This window comes from Rattus rattus, chromosome 2 (genome assembly GCF_011064425.1).
Source record: "Rattus rattus isolate New Zealand chromosome 2, Rrattus_CSIRO_v1, whole genome shotgun sequence".
NCBI lineage: Eukaryota > Metazoa > Chordata > Mammalia > Rodentia > Muridae > Rattus > Rattus rattus.
Window position 1 is genome coordinate 89,087,335 of NC_046155.1, and position 18,283 is coordinate 89,105,617.

General features: G+C 48.3%; 1 protein-coding gene across 2 annotated transcripts in view; it reads right to left on the bottom strand.

The window, feature by feature from the left end:
- Nucleotides 1-18,283, bottom strand: part of Micalcl (MICAL C-terminal like) — a 39,178-nt gene that overhangs the window by 9,839 nt on the left and 11,056 nt on the right. For both annotated transcript variants that reach the window (XM_032892889.1, XM_032892890.1), the window contains exons 4-6: nt 14,720-14,811; nt 11,266-11,346; nt 8,874-8,967 (exon numbers count right to left, since the gene is read on the bottom strand). In XM_032892889.1, the coding sequence (XP_032748780.1) occupies nt 8,874-8,967; nt 11,266-11,346; nt 14,720-14,811 (267 nt within the window). The remainder of the gene's footprint in view (nt 1-8,873; nt 8,968-11,265; nt 11,347-14,719; nt 14,812-18,283) is intronic.

Here is an 18,283-nt window from a genome sequence, read left to right on the forward strand (position 1 = left end):
TCCAAAAGAAACAGCTTTACAGTACTATTTTACTGTTTGCAGAGAATCTTTCGGTTTTGTTTTTCAAATTCAGTCGTTCTGCTACCCAGACCCACCCGATCTAGTTAGATTTGTATCCTGGATGATTTGTCCCTGTGTCCCTGCTTCCATGTATGTGCCCTTCTGAAACTCCTGTTGTGGTGGAGACATTTCGTCGATGTCACAGCAACTTCCCCTGACACAAGATGAACTGAGTCACTTAATTTTCCTTTATCAGCAGACTAGTTGGTGATCTTGTTGGCTTTGGTTCAATTTTTTTTTTTTTTAAAGCCTTCTGCTCTTTAGTAGACAAAATCTCTTTGGGGGAAATTTGTCGGTACAGCTTCTCGTAAAGGTTTACAGGTGTTATGGTTGGAACATAAAATGTCCCTCAGAGGCTCATGTAGCTGAACACATGGCCTCTAGATGGTTTGAGAGGTTGTAGAACCTTTTGGAGGTCAAGGCTGGCTGGAGGAGGCAGGTCCCTGGGGGCAGGCGTGAGGCTTTATAGCCTGACTCCACTTCCTGTTCACTCTCTGCTTCCTGAATGCAGATTTGATGTGACCAGCCACCCTGCCTTCACCTCTTTGCCGTCACTCCTTTTCAACATGCGTGCTTTCCCCGCCGTGATGCACTCAATCCCTCTGAAACTATAAATGCTTATGTTCATTTCATCAAGGTATTTGATCACAGGAGAGTAACTAAGATACCGGGAAACCTGCTTTCTCAAAGTGTCAGATACAGGGAGATCTGGCTTTCTTAATTCTAATAGTGCACTGAAGTGTTCATCCCACAGTTTCTGCTTACCAATTGTCCCCTATCACATTCTGCCCTTGTGGGTCCCGTGAAGCTTAGAGAGTATTCTCACTGTGGGTATAATAGAACGGAAAGGGCATGGACTTCCGGGTCAATCAGGCTTGTGATATTCTTCAGGTCACCTCGTGTGTTGATTAGGGATGCTAAAGGAGATGATGCCTGAGAAAGGCTGAGCACAGGGCTCTTATATAACAACACTTTAGTGAACTAAATACTCCTCAGTCTGTCTCCCTGTGTCTAGGTGGACAGCTTCATAAAGGTTAGTTTCTATTCATCTTTAAAACAAAAGAGAACACAAAACTTTGTCTTCTAACAACTTGAAACCACCACCAGCAGCCCCTTACTGATACCCCCCCTCCCCCCAACTCCTCACTCATACAATGGAAAAGCCCACAGTGGCAGGGACCATCTACAAAGAGGTGAATGTATGGTGCCTGTCCAGGTTCTTTGCTATCCCATGTCTACCATTATTCCAGTGGCTTCAGTTGTCACAGCCAAAGCCCTTCCTCCACAAAGCAGTGACTCCTGACCAGGCTCCAGCTAGAGGGCTATGACCAAAAGGCAAGATGGTTTCTGGCCGTGACTAGGACAGTTCAGTTGTCTAACTCTTCCTCTTATCCCCTGCTTGGGTCGGCTTCTTTACCCCTGAACTCTTGTCCTGGTTCTTCTTAGACACAGTAGAACCATTCCACTTGCCATAGTGAAATCAACATTTTGTCTGGGCATGCTGGCCTCCCAGCACTTGGGAGACGGAAGCAAGAGGATCACAGGTTCAAAGCCAGCCTGGGCTATATGAGATTTTTGTCTGAAAAAAACCAACCAACCAATCAGTCAAGCAAACTAAAGGTTTACACAAACCAACTTCTTAGTTGTCATTTATATTGACCTAGTTTTGCCCAAGAGTGCTCTCAAAACCACAAAGCAAATTATGTCAGTCTCCACTGAAATTCAGTGACCCTCCAATCAAATTCAAGTGACCAAGCCTGGTGTACCCTAATCTTTGCTTACCTGGGTGAGTATGCACACAGTATTCAGTTGTTTGCTTTCTGAATGCAAAAATAACAAAAAAATATGTACCATCTGTTTAAAGCCATGCTGTTTTGTGTGTATTTTCCTCTCCAGGTACTGCCATTCCCCTGAGTGTGGATGGGCATGTGGTTTCTCTAAGTCCGGTTCTGGTTTTTTTGTTGTTGTTTTGGTTTTTTCCGCTTCCTTAGGATCTGTCCTAATTTACCTCACTGCAGTTTTGGTAATACTGTGGATGTACTCACTGATGCTTGCTGGCATTAGAGTGGCTGTGGCAGAACCCTCCACGCACTGTGTGGGGCATCTTCCTCAGATGGCCTGTGGTTTCCGTACTGCCTTTTATACCCTGGTTTTTGTTTATACATGGTAGGCAAGTGCTTTGCTAATTGCGTGACATGTCAACCCACGTCCTCCGACTTCTCATGAGCTCTTGGCTCAGTTCACAGGGGATGGCTTTACAGAAGTCTCTCTCGGCCTCAGGCCCCAGAGCTTAGAGTATAGCTGTCCCCCACAGCTCCTTGCATATTGCAATGATGCCCCACAGATGTTTGCTGTAGGGTTTGGGGACTAAGCTCTATTGCTTAAAGACTTTTTTTTTTGTTAAATCCTAAGTAGATATTAACATTTTTACATTTATTTATTTATTATTGTGAGGATCAGAAGATACCATGAGGAAGTCAGTTTTCTCCTTGCACCATGAGGGTCCTGGGGACAAAACTTAGATTGTCAGAACAAAACTTGGTGGCAAGTCTATTAAACCCCCGAGCCAGCTCACTTGGCCATGGGTATTAAGGTTTTAAGATGATCTTTGCTTATATATTGAAAACGTCACAAGGTTTTCCTCACTTAATTTTTAGCTTGGTGGTTATAAAAAAACCACACTTGATTGTCTCACTTTTCAATCAGTTGGGTTCATGTTCGTTGAATTATTTTATCTTTTGAACCTCTGTCGTATCGTTGTCTGGCCTGATCATTTCTCCTGTACTTACTGGTTTTATTTTGAACAGTCAACTTCAGAAGATTCTCTCTAGCCTCTCAACACAGCCCTCAAAGAGGTCAGTGACCAACCTCTTGACATTGTGACAGGACGTTGCTATTTACAAAGTTTACACCAGACAACTACACACGTGAGAGACTCAACAAACAAACAAACAAACCACCTCACAGTGTAAGTTTATGATCCGTGCTGGGCTGCATTTCTAGCTGTCCTTGGACTCCTGCGGACCATGGGCCATTAAACTAGATACATCTGTGTCTTCAGGGTAGCCACTGAAGCTGGGAACAGAGGGGACATGTAACACGTGGTTACTGATGTTTGCGAATGAGACTGTCTTCTGTGCAGTGTCAGCGTGTGTGTGTGTGTGTGTGTGTGTGTGTGTGTGTGTGTGTGTGTGTGTGTCTTTGCCAAGTGGGCAAAGCACAAGGTTTAAGCATCTCAAGCCTGGGCCTCTCCTGTGACTTTACAAGAGGAGGATGGTGCACAGGTCAGAAGCTCTCCCTGCACTGACTGTAAACCCACTCTTTTACTGCTTGGTGTAACGGCTGCTGTGCTCTTTGTCCTGGGCTCCCTAGCTGTGGCACTAGCTTTGGTGAGTTATTGGACTGTACTGTGTCACACTCTGGGACCTGGGGACAGGCCTCTTGTGCCACCATGCTGCTCCTGCTGTTTGCAGTGTAAAGAACAAGCATTGGGCTCCAGCAACGGCTTCTATAGATTTGGGGAAAATCAGGCCAAACTCTCTGCTTGCTTCGGTAATTTTGGACTCGAGTGACTCCTGAAAAGCCTCTTTAAGGGTCCGGTTCTTTTCTGACAATATTCTATTTGGAGACAGGGTTAACGTTACCTTTGGCTGCACCTGTACTGGGCAGTCATGGAGATCTCATTCCTCCCTTGATCTGCTCCCTGGAAGCACAGCGAGTGGCCACGTGGGATGGCTGGCAAGGAGTGCACTGTTGGACTCGCTGCTTTTCCATTCAGAGACTCACAGAGATTATCTAAAGGACATCTGCTCCCCAGACCCCATTCCCAAATGATGGCGGGCTGTCAAACAGGCAGCTCTCCACACCAGACTTGTCTTCTTTGTTGGTCTGTTTCAGTCCGTTGCTGTTGTGCTGGGAGTGACAGTAAGATTCTACCCCGGGCGCTGGAGATTCGCTAGGTAGGTAGGTTGCTGTTTGATGACCGAAAACTCACAAATGCCTATGACTTCAGCCCCAGCAAATCTAATTCTCTCTTTTGACCTCAACAGGTACCTGTACACCTGTACACACACACACACACACACACACACACACACACACACACACACACACATCTTAAAAAACAAAAAACAAAAAACTGGGGTTGGGGATTTAGCTCAGTGGTAGAGCGCTTGCCTAGGAAGCGCAAGGCCCTGGGTTCGGTCCCCAGCTCTGAAAAAAAGAACCAAAAAAAAAAAAAAAAAAAAAAAACCCAGCAGGCCAGCTGGTGAGATGTCACTTGCCCCCAGCCTGACAAACTTGATCCTAAGAAGCCACGTATATGAAATTTATAAGTACATCGGTGTAATAAAAAATTTCAAAAGCTACATTGAAACTCTTCCTCTTCTTTCCCCTACCCCTTCTCTTTTCCCTCCTTTGTGAGACAGGTTTACCATGCGGCCTAGGCTGGCCTTGAACTTCTCATCCTCCTGCCTCAGCCCCCTGAGAGGATTACAGGTTTGGGGCACTAAGCATGACTTCCTTTAAGATTCCTAGAGGAATAAGCATGTGAAATTCGTGGGTTATATGCATGTGGAAATCAGCCTAAATTCATTTGGAGGAGTTAGTTATAAATGTGAATGAATGGGTAAACAGATGGACTCAGGCTATGAGAAGAACGGCCACCTGACAGGGTTTTATAAAGATGGAGAGAAACTCAAAAGGAAAGAGAAGAATTCATCCTTTTGAAGGGTGCGACAAGATCATTTATCAAGTGCTTTGCTTAAATGATCTTTTATTCTCTCTCTCTCTCTCTCTCTCTCTCTCTCTCTCTCTCTGTGTGTGTGTGTGTGTGTGTGTGTGTGTGTGTGTGTGTGTGTGTGTGTGTGTGTGTGTACTGGGACTTGGAGCTCACTAACATGGATGAATGACTGGTCAGCCAGCTCCAAAGCCTCTTGTCTCTACCTCCCCAGCACCAGAATTGGGCTGCTACATCAAGGATTTTATGAGAGTGTGGGGATTGAACTCCGGTCCTCATCTTCCCCCTGCCCTACCCTTATCATTTCTCTTTCCTCTGTCTCTACCATCTCTAGGAGGAGGGTTTATTAGTCCCATTTTACAGATGGGAAAATTTGATAGAATAGAAACTGCGGAATGCACCTGACTCATCCCTGTGCTCTCTCCAGAATCCTTTACTGGCACATAAAGCAGGAAATTGGGATTTCTTGGGTTCCTCAGCAGCAAAGCTGAAAACCACAGAGTGGCAGACAAATTACTTCTCTCTTCTTTGCTGGGAGGGCCATTAAATCATTCATAATGTATGTGCTGCTGCCCTCTGCTGGCAGCCTCCGGAATCTCATTGTCTTTGCTAATTTTGTGAAGGAGAAACTGCTGGCTGAAGTAAGGCTGTGGGAGACAGACCTTGCTCACCCACCTCCCTGGGAATAAACCTTTCATCCTTCGAGGCCCCACTTCTTTTGCATTTGATTTTGCCTGTTTCCAGAAAGAAAGCCCAGACTCCACCAGACTATCGAGATTTTCATGGTCGTCTCTTGCAGGGGCATACTGTGATTCTAGCATTTAATACTGTCTAGTGTCTCAACCCAGACAAGTCCAAGTAGGTGACAAAGTCAGGTCTGACTGTTCACAGGTGGTGGGATGCAGGGCATCCAGGTCCCTGAGTGTGTGTGTGTGTGCGCGCGCGTGTGTGTGTACGACTTGGGCACAGGGGACCATAGGTGTTCTGTGCTCCCTTTGCCAAGATAGGCACCACACGCACAGACATCCTGTGCGTCTTGATTTGACATCTGGGTGGATGGTTCGCTCTCTGCTTCACTTTGTTTCCTTTTCCTGAACAGAGTGGGGTGGGGGGACCCTATGCTGGGTGCGGGTGGGGCATCTCGTTTTTGACTGTTGGAGAACAAAAAAATTAAAAGAAAGCCGAAATTGTTGTCAAGACAATAAAGAGCTCATTTCACTCAGACGCCAGGGTCCTTGGCCTGCACCCCCCAACCCTGTACCCCTGCACAGTCCTCTAATTTAATGGGCCTGATGAATAACTCCCGGGCACAAAAGACCCTTTCAGGATGGCCCAGTCATTATAGAGGGGCCTCGCCTGACTGCTGCAGCCTACTCCTTGTTTGCAGGCCTGCCTCTAAATTTGGTTATTCATAACCTTGATCGCTCAATATTATTGCCTAACTGTGATCATTGTCTAATTATCCTAATAATACCTATTAAATAATTCTCATTAAATCACTTGGATGGGAGCAGCAGAGGCCAGCTCAAATACAACTTAACCCAATAAAGCATCGGTCATTCACTGAGTAGCAGGGCAATCTCTTCAAGGGACTACATAGATTATGGAGCCAGGGAGGAATATGACCATTGATTGTACCAACAGTAAGTTAGCGAGTCTTCATTTTGATGGCCTGGTTTGCAAAACTTCTTCTTGGTTTCCTCTGAGGCTGGTCTCTCTGACCTGACTCACTCTTTCTTTCTTTCTTTCTTTCTTTCTTTCTTTCTTTCTTTCTTTCTTTCTTTTTTTTTTTTTTTGTCGCTAGCCCCTTGTTGGTTTCTATCTGTCACCTTCACAAGGACATCCAGTGGGGTAATTAGTTTACTGGGGATAGAAAGGGAATGAACAGAATCCATCTTTTGGCTGGCCCGGTTCACCTTTGACAACATTAAAAGCTGATCTTGTTTCTGTAGGTAAGGCTCCAAATAGCTTCCCTTTTGGAGATTGGAGGAGATGTTCAGAACAAGCTTTAAACATTTGCTGCTTATAGTTTAAAGTTTCTGACAGCGAAGATTACAGTGATGGTGGGTATTTCCTTTAAAGCGTCTTGTGTGAACAAGAATGTTCTGTAGAATATTGGGTAGCGTTTGTTGGCTGTCTACATGTATGAAAGCCTTGGACAGATGCCACTGGCACTTGAATTCTCAAAATGACCCAGCACTCTGAGGGTTAGCTCATTTTTCTGGTAAGGGATCTAAGAGGTTGAGTCAATCATTTTCCAAGGACTAATGCCCACCCAAAACAGGTTGCATGAAATCCCAGTCCTCAATAAGAACCCTAGGCAAGCACTGTACCAGCCGAGTCACCTCCCTTTGCTACTCAGTCTTCATGAAGGGAAACAAATTTAAATACAGAGTTTATGTTTATTCAAGGGGAAACAATGTATCTCTCTTCCCCTTCCCCTTGCCTCCCTGTGTGTGTGTGTGTGTGTGTGTGTGTGTGTGTGTGTGTGTGTGTGTGTGTGTGTGTGTAGGACCTCATTCCTCAGGTGCTCAGGTGCTGTCTACCTTGGTTTCTGGGCCTGGAAATGGACAGTTAAGCTGGGCTGGCTGGTCAGTGAGTCCCAGGGATTTGATTGTCTCCATTTGCCTCCATCTGAGATTGTAAGTGTGAGCCACCACACCTGATGAGTTCTGGGGACCAAACTCAGGTTTTCACACCTGCTCCACAAGCACTTTACCAGTTGAGTGACCTCCCTGGCCCAGCACAGGCTCTGGGACATGTGCAAGTCACGATTCCCACTGTGCCCCATATCAGCAGTGTTTTAGTAACAGCACGTCAGACATGCCCCCTCTGCTGGCTTCTTCTTTTCACTTCCAGGTGCCTCACTACCACAAGAGGCTCCTAAAGATGAACACTAGAGCTTCCTTGATTTGGAATATTATTATACAAAACACCAAACAAGGGCAGTTCACTCCACTAGAATTCCTAAGCGGGGCTGGAGAGACATCAGTGACTCCATCCAAGCTGTAATGAACAGTCATCATTGTAGCAAAAGGAGTCTGCTCCAGTTGATCCACCGCAGGCTCAGCAGAAGGAAATCTATGTGTGATCCAGTAAGAAAAGGAACACATTGTGTTCTGGCTTCTGCTCCCCTGTAGGAACTGGCTCAGGGCTTTTATCAGAAATTGTGTGTGTGTGTGTGTGTGTGTGTGTGTGTGTGTGTGTGTGTGTTGCTCCTGCACTTGGGTGGTCATGCATATGGAAGCCAGAAGTAGTTGATGTGTCTCTTCCTAGCTCACTTTCCACTTCATTTTTTGAGTCAAGATCTCTCATTGAACCTGGAGGTTATTATTTTAGCTATACTAGTTGACCAGCAAGTTCCTGGGATCATCCTGCCTCAGCCTCACCAGAACTAGTATTATAGATATGTGCTGCTGTGTCCAGATTTTTACATGGATGCTGGGGACTTGTACCCAAGTCCTCATGCTTGCACAGCAAGCACTTTACCCAGTGAGCCATTTCCTTAGAAACCAGGGTTTGAACTCTGGGCTTTACCTCCTAACACATATTGCTTGAACTTCGTAACAAGTACTCCTCCTGGATTTTTCACAACCTCTGAGTTTTAAAGATCATTCTTGCAGAGAGAAAGTACCAGAGGATGCCCAGGGGGAATTTCAGACCAAACCAGCAGTTTCATGTATAAAGTGTGACATATGGGACTGGAGAACTGATTGATCACTTAAGAGCAGTTGCTGCTCTTCCAAAGGACAAGAGTTCAATTCCTAGGATCCACATGGTCCCTAACAACCGTCTGTAATTCCAGCTCCAGGGAAGAGGCCCTCTTCTGGCCTCTGTGGGCATTGCACTCAATGGTGCACAGACAAACATGCGGGCAAAACACCCATACACATAAAATAAAAAGAAATATTTTTTTTTTGAAAGCATAAGGCAGTAGACTTCATGCCATTTGTTTGTGTTGACTTTCCCCTGCAGGTGATGCATGCTCCTGGTCTGCCCCACCATGTAAGTACAGTGCCGCTCTCAGACTCTAGATCCACACCTATACCCTCAGAGGTGGACCTGCCAGCTCTACCTGTTTCTCCTCTTAGCACCTTCTCCAGCCTCACACCCTGGATCTCTGACGTCCTCTGCCGCTCTTCCACCTCCTCTAGCTGTCTCTGGATGGCCTGTAAGACCAAGAGCACATGTCGTGAGGGAGTTCTGTAGATGTGAAGGCATGAGGGGGGCTGAGCCTGCCACTGGCTGTCACCTGAGCTGTTATTGCCCTGATTCACTTGGCAGAGACGCTGAAGCTCCCAGCTCTGGAGGATGAGCCACAGAGCACATCTGTGGGTGTGCAAAGGACAGCCACAGAGGAGACAAAACTGCCCACCATATTGGAGTCCAAGGGGAGAGGCTCCTGTGCTGGCTAAGGGCACAGTGGTGAAAGTAATAGAATGTTGCATAGATTAACAGGTGTGGTTGTTCTAAGTCCTTATATGCTAATGGGCCTCTGTCCCTCAGATCAGACTCTGAGTCCCTAGCAGAGAGGGACAATGTTTATAGCACCTGCTTCATTTTATTCATCTGTGATAGACAGAACAGTGTGGGCAGAAATACTTGAAGTAAATCATCAAGTTAGGACGTTTCAGGTACTTAGGCTTTCAACTACTAATCCTGCGATGGAGTCAGAGCCCAGCAGCTGTCAGCTCAGCAGAGATGGTCAAGGAGCTGGCAATGACTTCTGTCCTTACTGAGGACAAACTGAGGTCACTGCTTTGGGGAATAGGAACTCACAAAGATAGCCAAGGCCATGTGCTAGCCTCACTTTGCAGGATGCAAACCTGTGGATGGAAAGGTGACTCGGATGGGCTCCTCATGCCAGAGCCCTAGTGGGGATTGGGCCAGGACTTTCAGAATTGTCACACGCCTGGTTCTCAGAGAAGGGAGGAGGCTTGTCTTGGACCTATCTCTAGGTGAAGGATGACTCCTGAAAGACTTTCCCACCCATGCCCTGGGACTCCCACCCATGCCCTGGGACTCCCACCCATGCCCTGGGACTCCCACCCATGCCCTGGGACTCCCACCCATACCCTGGGACTCCCACCCATGCCCTGGGACTCCCACCCATGGGGACTCCCACCCATACCCTGGGACTCCCACCCATGCCCTGGGACTCCCACCCATACCCTGGGACTCCCACCCATACCCTGGGACTCCCACCCATACCCTGGGACTCCCACCCATGCCCTGGGACTCCCACCCATGCCCTGGGACTCCCACCCATGCCCTGGGACTCCCACCCATGCCCTGGGACTCCCACCCATGCCCTGGGACTCCCACCCATGCCCTGGGACTCCCACCGATGCCCTGGGACTCCCACCCATGCCCTGGGACTCCCACCCATACCCTGGGACTCCCACCCATACCCTGGGACTCCCACCCATGCCCTGGGACTCCCACCCGATGCCCTGGGACTCCCACCCATACTCTGGGACTCCCCACCCATGCCCTGGGACTCCCACCCATGCCCTGGGACTCCCACCCATACCTTGGGACTCCCACCGATGCCCTGGGACTCCCACCCATACCTTGGGACTCCCACCGATGCCCTGGGACTCCCACCCATACCCTGGGACTCCCACCCATACCCTGGGACTCCCACCCATACCCTGGGACTCCCACCCATGCCCTGGGACTCCCACCCATACCTTGGGACTCCCACCCCGATGCCCTGGGACTCCCACCCATGCCCTGGGACTCCACCCATGCCCTGGGACTCCCACCCATGCCCTGGGACTCCACCCATGCCCTGGGACTCCCACCGTGCCCTGGGACTCCCACCCATACCCTGGGACTCCCACCCATGCCCTGGGACTCCCACCCCATGCCCTGGGACTCCCACATGCCCTGGGACTCCCACCCCATACCTTGGGACTCCCACCCATGCCCTGGGACTCCCACCCATACCCTGGGACTCCCACCCATGCCCCTGGGACTCCCACCCCATACCCTGGGACTCCCACCCCATACCCTGGGACTCCCACCCATACCCTGGGACTCCCACCCATACCCTGGGACTCCCACCCATGCCCTGGGACTCCCACCCATGCCCTGGGACTCCCACCCATGCCCTGGGACTCCCACCCATGCCCTGGGACTCCCACCCATGCCCTGGGACTCCCACCCATACCCTGGGACTCCCACCCATGCCCTGGGACTCCCACCCATGCCCTGGGACTCCCACCCATACCCTGGGACTCCCACCCATACTCTGGGACTCCCACCCATGCCCTGGGACTCCCACCCATACCCTGGGACTCCCACCCATACCCTGGGACTCCCACCCATACCCTGGGACTCCCACCCATACCCTGGGACTCCCACCCATGCCCTGGGACTCCCACCCATACCCTGGGACTCCCACCCATGCCCTGGGACTCCCACCCATACTCTGGGGCTTCCACTCATATTTGCTTCCTGACCTGAGCCTTATGGAGTCTTTTCAATTCTTCTTGCTTAACCATCTGCTTCTCCAGCTTCCTCCTTCTTCTTGGTATCTTCTCCTATACAAACCAACAGAGAAGAAACACCATGACTAAGAAAAAGGGGTTAAAGTTTATCAACCCTCATCATAGCCTTCTGCCCTCTCTGCACATGGCTCCAAGCCACTGCTGAGCTTCGAGCATGAAGGCAACCAAAGGGACTCTCTGTGGAGATGAGAATGACTTGTGTCTGTGCCATGTGAAATGTGAACGTCCCTATCCACATGTGGCATTGGAGTTAAGCTGTGAATACAAAATGAACTTAACTTTTGCATCAAAATTGCCACCACCATCCCAGCAGCAGAATCATCCTTATTGAGACACGGTTTCACATTATAGCCCTGACTGACCTGGAGCTTGCTACGTGGACCAGGCTATTTTTGAACTCCGTGATCTACCTGCTTTTGCCTCCCAAGTGCTCTATCTCAGGGATGGAATTTGATCTTCTAGAACTTTTAGAATCCCTTAGATCTTTGGGAGGAAACCTTGGCTTTTAGGTCCCAACATGGCTCTCTCATCTTCATTTCTGGAGATGACTCCCAGGTGGACTGCTCAGGTTGTGGCCTTTAGCATGGGGGCCCCTCTATGAATCATCGAGGACCTTTAGAGGAAGTCTGGACCAGGGTGAGAGGCGCTGGGTCTCGTGAGTGCTTTCTGCCCTGAGCTGATCTCACTCAGCCCACATGGAGATCCGGGTTGTTTATTTTACAAGCATCTCAGCCGCGTCTATCACATGACCCCATGTTGTAAACTCTAGCATTCGTAGAGTGTTGTGTGCCAGAAAATGAGCTAATCATTTCATGGTGTCTCCCTTATTCCTCAGATGGAACATCTCTACAGATATGGACATCGAAATCCAGAGAGACAACCTGCCTGAATTAAAACAACTAGTAATGGGCGGAGCTACAAACGAAGCCCAGGTGAGTATTCCCCATAGGCTTTTCCTTATACCATAGACTAGGCAATCAAGGACCCCAACTTCATGGTAGGGCCTATAGAAGTGTCATTTTCCTCAAAATAGAGGCAACTGAATGCAAATTCTGGTGTTTTGATTAATTTTTGGTCAACTAGATGCATGCTGGGACATCTGGGAAGAGGAAACCTCAATTGAGGAGATACTTCCAACAGGTCCCCTGCAGGGGAGTCTGGAAGACTTTTTCTTGATTGATGATTGACACAGGATAAGGCCCAGCCCACTGCGGGCAGTGCCACTCCTGGGCAGTCGGTACTGGATTGTATAAGAAAGCAGGTTGAGCAAACCAGTAAGCAGTGCTCCTCCCTGGCCTCTGCATAAGTTCCTGCCTTCAGGTTGGCGCTTTTAGTTCTTGTCCCAACTGTCTTTCACGATAGACGGTAAGCCCTAAGCTGAAGCAAACCCTTTCCTCCCCAACTTGTTTTTGGTCATGGTGTTCATCACAGCAAACCGGGACATCTGGAGAGGGGTGGACCACATCAGTGCCTCGAAGACTTCCAGAAGCCAACCCCTCCTCACGGGGTTCAGCTCAGTGGCAGAGATGCTTGCAGAGCACGTGCGAGGTCCTGGCTTGATCCTCAATGTACACGTGTGCATGCGTGCGTGCGAGCATGCAGAACAGAACCCAAGGTTGGGGCTAGAAAATAATTTATTATCCTCTATTTAAAGCACGTTCTAGCAAATACTCAGGTACCCTTATACATGGGTTCTTTTTCCTTTCTACTCCACAGCGATGTTGCAGAAAGTCAAGGAAAGAGGCTAAGGGCTTCTCTAGCACAGGAGGAGGGAAGAACCAAGGGTCAGCTGCCATAAGTCTCCTATCTCAGGCATCCTGCCTCCAACCTGTGCATGGGTTCATCTGAGCAGGCTCTGTTGTGACCCTTGGGGACACATCTGCATGCAACCAAAGACACAGAGAGCCCAGACACCAAACACCTTCCTTCCCAGTTGAAGGCTTTCTGGAAGAGCGGGGCCCATCAGAAGGAGGTGACACGGTCATGCTTTACCGTGACCTGGCACTTTGAAGTGACAACTAGCCCTGTGCTAGGCCAGCAAGATGACAAGGAGCTGGCTCTGAGGTTCTCTGGGGGATACTATGGCCCTGCTACATGCACAGGCCAGTGGTAGCCTATTCTTTCTCCATGAGAGTAAAGTCAAGGGGAGGCTGGGATCTGTCTCATTTGAATATAGAATTAACCCAGGGTCGTTTGAGGTGACGAGGGGCAGTAAGAAACCCCCAGAAATCAAGGTAACATAGTTCCCATGCAATTCATTTCTTGTGAGGAGTCCATTAACTCAAGAAGTACACATTAAAAAAAAAATTCCTGCCCTCCTGTCTCCCCCCTCCCCGTCTCTGTCTCTGTCTCTCTGTCTCTTTCTGTCTCTCTCTGTCTCTTTCTGACTCTGCCTCTCTCTCTGTATGTGTGTGTGTGTGTGTGTGTGTGTGTGTATGTGTGTGCACTCACTTGCTCACATGCACCTTAGGGAGTTGGAGATCCCCCTCCCCCACTCTGCCACCCCTTGACTTAAACTGAAGCCAAAGCTTCCCTTGGAAGATATGGAAAAGTTGAGTATGCATGAATAAATTTGGTTCTCCCCTTCCCTCACTAGATCCTCTCTGCTCCAAAAATATAAACAGCAGCAGAGCAGTGAGCTACTCCTCGGTCTACCCAGAAGCATGTGAGGACCAGGCACTCCGCACTCCATCCCTTCTAGTCCTAGGGGACAAGCTCCAGCCCCATGCTTAAAAAACAAACAAACAAACAAAAACAAAAAAACAAAAAAAACAGTGGGCTTCTGTGACAAACATGTCTCTGTGTATTAGACATACAGACACATCTACACATCTACAGACACATGACACGGTGTTTTCTCTGCCTTAGTATGAGAGATTTGGAAAGTGCTTTCTAGACATAGTAACATCCACTAAGGGGGTGGAATGCAGGTTGCTCCGTCCACAGTAGGTGTGTTGGTTCATCCACGTCTCTGTGCATCTGCACGCTTCGTTTCATAGCCTTGAATAGAATAAACATAACATTTTCCATGCAATCTGCCTCTAGTGCTTCTTAAATGAAGTTGTGCCTCCCTTGGGGGAAATACACATCTGCTTGTTGAAATTTTTCAATGGTTTGCTTATTGGACCACATATTAAACCCACTTTGAGCACTGCATTTGCCAAATGGTTTCAAGTCAATATGCCTTCTTTTTTCCCCCCTTCCTCCATGTGGGACGCTGAGGTTTTTGTCTTTAAGAAGACAAATCTTGGGGGCTTCCAGATATAAAGGAGGGTACTTGTCAGATGCAATGCGGCCTGATCCTCACGAGGACTCCTGCAGCTGGAGCCCACATTGGCTCTGAAACCTGGATGGGGAAGGAGCGCCAGCCAGCTATGTCACTGTATGGTGTTGCAAGCGATGTTACCTTTAACCTTGAGGAAAGCTGAGGGCCAACATCTTCCTCTGCAGAGGACGAGGTAGGAGAAGAAGTGTCCTCTGTCACTGGAGCTCCAGGGCCTGAAACAAGAACCAGAGAACTCACCAAACTGCTGCCTTCTTTTCCTGCTTGAGTCCTCACAGCTGCCTCTCTCCTCCCTCACCCCATTCGCTTCCTGCTGCCCACCCCTCACTGCACCTGCCAGGAGCTTGGGAAAGCAGTACCTCAGGGCCACTGAAAAGTTGGCCCTCCACGTTAATTACATTTCTGGATCCCCGCCAAGAGCTCTGCAGCACTCTTCTCACATTCAAAACAAAGCAAAGCAAAACAAAACAAAACAAGGTATTATGCAGAAATCGAGAAAGTCCTTAAACACCCTTTCCTGGGGCAGGATCCTTGCTCACGCTGCTTTTGAATCCGAAATCTATTATGAAAATGCATATCTGAAGTTAGCTGAGTTACCTAACCGATTGGGGTGAGGTTTGTTCTACAGAGTAATTGAATGCAAAAAAAAAAAAAAAAAAAAAAAAAAAAAAAAAAAAGTCAGAGCCAGCTCTTAAACAAATCGCCCTTCTGCGGCTCCCAGCATCTGGCACCCATTTTTACTACATGACATCTGCTCAGTGTAAAAGAGCTGGCGTCAGAATGTCTGGTCATAGAAAAAAAAAATCCCAAATGTAATCAGAAGCAAAAGGACCCTAAGCCTAAGGATTTTATCACATAGCCTCATGCAACATAAATATTTCATTAATTATGGCTAAACAAATGCCACTTTTATTTTCCCAACTTGCAGATATTATCACATCATGGAAGGGATGATTCAAATGCCAGGAAAAAGCAGTTTAAGATAGGGACGGCCCAACAAAGCAGGGCCCATGGGGAAGCCAGAGCTGGGGAGCCAAGCCAAGCTCCAAACATGGACTAGATGGGCCGGGACCGGAACACGCCCATGTTGACCAAACACCTTTTTGTGATGTGGCTGGGAACCAGGTGTGGTGGGGCTTCCAGGTGCCAAGGGAGACTTTTCAGTTTTCCCAGCAAGAACATCTGGGCCTGCACATACACCTGATGGAGTCTACGCTAATACCGGGATTAACCCGGTACCGCTCACTGCACAGCAGAACCAGCTAGAACTTAGCGATGGGAAGGGATGCTACAGTGGCAGCTCGTGTCTGCACAGAACTGTGGAGTGGGTGGGGAGAAAGGAGGGAAGTAATTCCAAGTCAGCTAACATCCTCTCCAGCCTCCCTATAATTTTCAACTATTCACCCCAGTGGGAGCAGCCAAGTGTTACAAAATAAGGGTAATTTTAACCTCCAGCAACACATTTACATACGCTGTTATTCAGAGCAAAATAATACAAAACATGCATAGAACAACCCAGCCTCTCAGGGGAGGGAGTTTGCTGTTTTCCACTTTAATTTGCCAGATGGGAAAGCTCAGGTAAAGACAGCATCAGAGAGGGGCATCATTGCAGGAGGAGGCCGGGCTCTCTTTGGGCAGAGATACACCCGCTTCTAGGCACTAAATTACCGGAGAGGGGCAGCGCGGTGGAGGGGGAGGGCCACTGAATGCTCAGAGTGTAGGAGCTGGAGGAGCCGACTTTACACACTACTGTCATGATTCCTGCGTGCAGAACTGCTGTGGGAGAGCGAAGACAATCAGTCCAAGCCCCGGATAGTACCTGGTGTACGGGAGGTAGCTGTTGGGAATGGCTAGAATGCTTTGTTCACTACCTTTCTCATTGCTGTGCCCACATATCTGATGCTGAGCAGCTTAAGGGCCGGAGACCGGCTGACATAGCACTTGCTTAGCATTCGGGATTCCCAGCACTGCCCTTGAGAGACGGGGTAGGGGGGCCACAAGTTCAAGGTCATTTTGGCTACAGGGAGTGGGGTTTGAAGTCTCCAGCTGAGACAGTTTCAAAAAAAAAAAAAAGTAAGAAAGAAAGAAAGAAAAGAAAAAAGGAAAGAAAAGCAATTTGAGGGAAGGAAGAGTTATTTTGGCTCATAGCTTGAAGTTACGTCCATCGTAGCGAGGAAGGCATGTTGGTGGAAGGCCACTCCCTCACCTCTGAGTGTTTCGGGGAGCAGTGTTTCGAGGTGCACCATGCCCTCCTCGTTAGTCCCCTTTTATTCAGCCTGATAGCGATAACTCAGTCCACTGATGGCCCACGTTTAGGGTAGGTCTTCATGCTAACCCTCTCTAGAAACATCCTTGCAGGTGACCCAAAGGTGTGTCTCCTAGGTGGTTCTATGCCCAGTGAACATTTAGCATCGTAACTGTTTTCACCACCTTCATTTTATCATTGACTCAACTAACAACACTTTCATGTTACTAAAACTGCCTGACTGACCTTTCCTTGTGGGAGACATGTTAAGTGCAGAGTTGAACCTTCTTCTAACTTCAAAAAGCAAACCATGGATGCTAACCGTAATGTATCCCTGCGACCTCGCAGTTTCATGCCGCCTCTCCTCTCCTCTGTCATTAGAGTGCCCACTACTCTGAAGTTCACTTTTCGTTTGTAATTTTAAGACGTTTTGCAGCATCGCTCCACTCTTCTTTGTTAGAGCGACTGATTTTGGAATTGACCTCCCACCACAAAGCCGTGGAGTTCAGGACAAAACACGTGAAGCATCTTTCCCTAGATATTAACCAGCAGACAGCAGAGAAGAATGTAAAAGATAAGAGTAGAAGCCCACATAGGAGGTCCAACAGCCACGGATGCTTCCTGAGGTCCTTTCCTAGCCACAGACAGAGAGGAAAAACCCAAACAGCACATAGTAGGTTCACTGAGTGGAAAGTCAGTTCAGAGTTTGGTGGGGCAGAGGCAGCAGCACCGTGTGGGATGGAGGCCTGGAGAGGAGGAAATTCTTGGAAATAAGAACTTTGTAAAGCAGCATGAAAGCGCTTCTACGGCTTAACAGGGATCCAACAGTGCAGAACAGAACCGACTGGGTTGGGGATGTAACTGCAGAGACGGTGCAGGCTGTACAGTCTCCACGGCACTGGTTCTCAACCTTCCCGATGCTGTGACCCTTCAATACCGTTCCTCATGTTGTGGGGACCTCAACTGTAAAATTATTTCATTGCTACTTCCTCAGCGTAATGTCGCTACTGCTATGAATCACAATGCAAATGTTTTTGAAGATAGAGGGCTGATGAGGGGTCATGACCCACAGGTTGAGAACCACTGCCCTAATGCTTTCACGGAGGGGCAAGGTTCAGATTGTCCTTTGAGGAGCACACACACTTGGGTGCTAGTAGAGATCACAGGGAACTTTCACTTTATTACCCGGGATAGTGGTAGAGTAGCCCTTATCACAGACACACCTAAGAAGATAAGCCTTGGAAGGAACAGTGATTCTAACATTATCTACTGCTCTTCAAACATGCTTTATTCATCGTTTACCATTAAAAAAATGAAACCCAGACACTTTTCAATATAATCCATGAAGTCTATCAGCTGGTAAACAGTGAGAGAGAGAGAGAGAGAGAGAGAGAGAGAGAGAGAGATTAGTCTGATAAGCAAGAGAAAAATTCATCAATAAA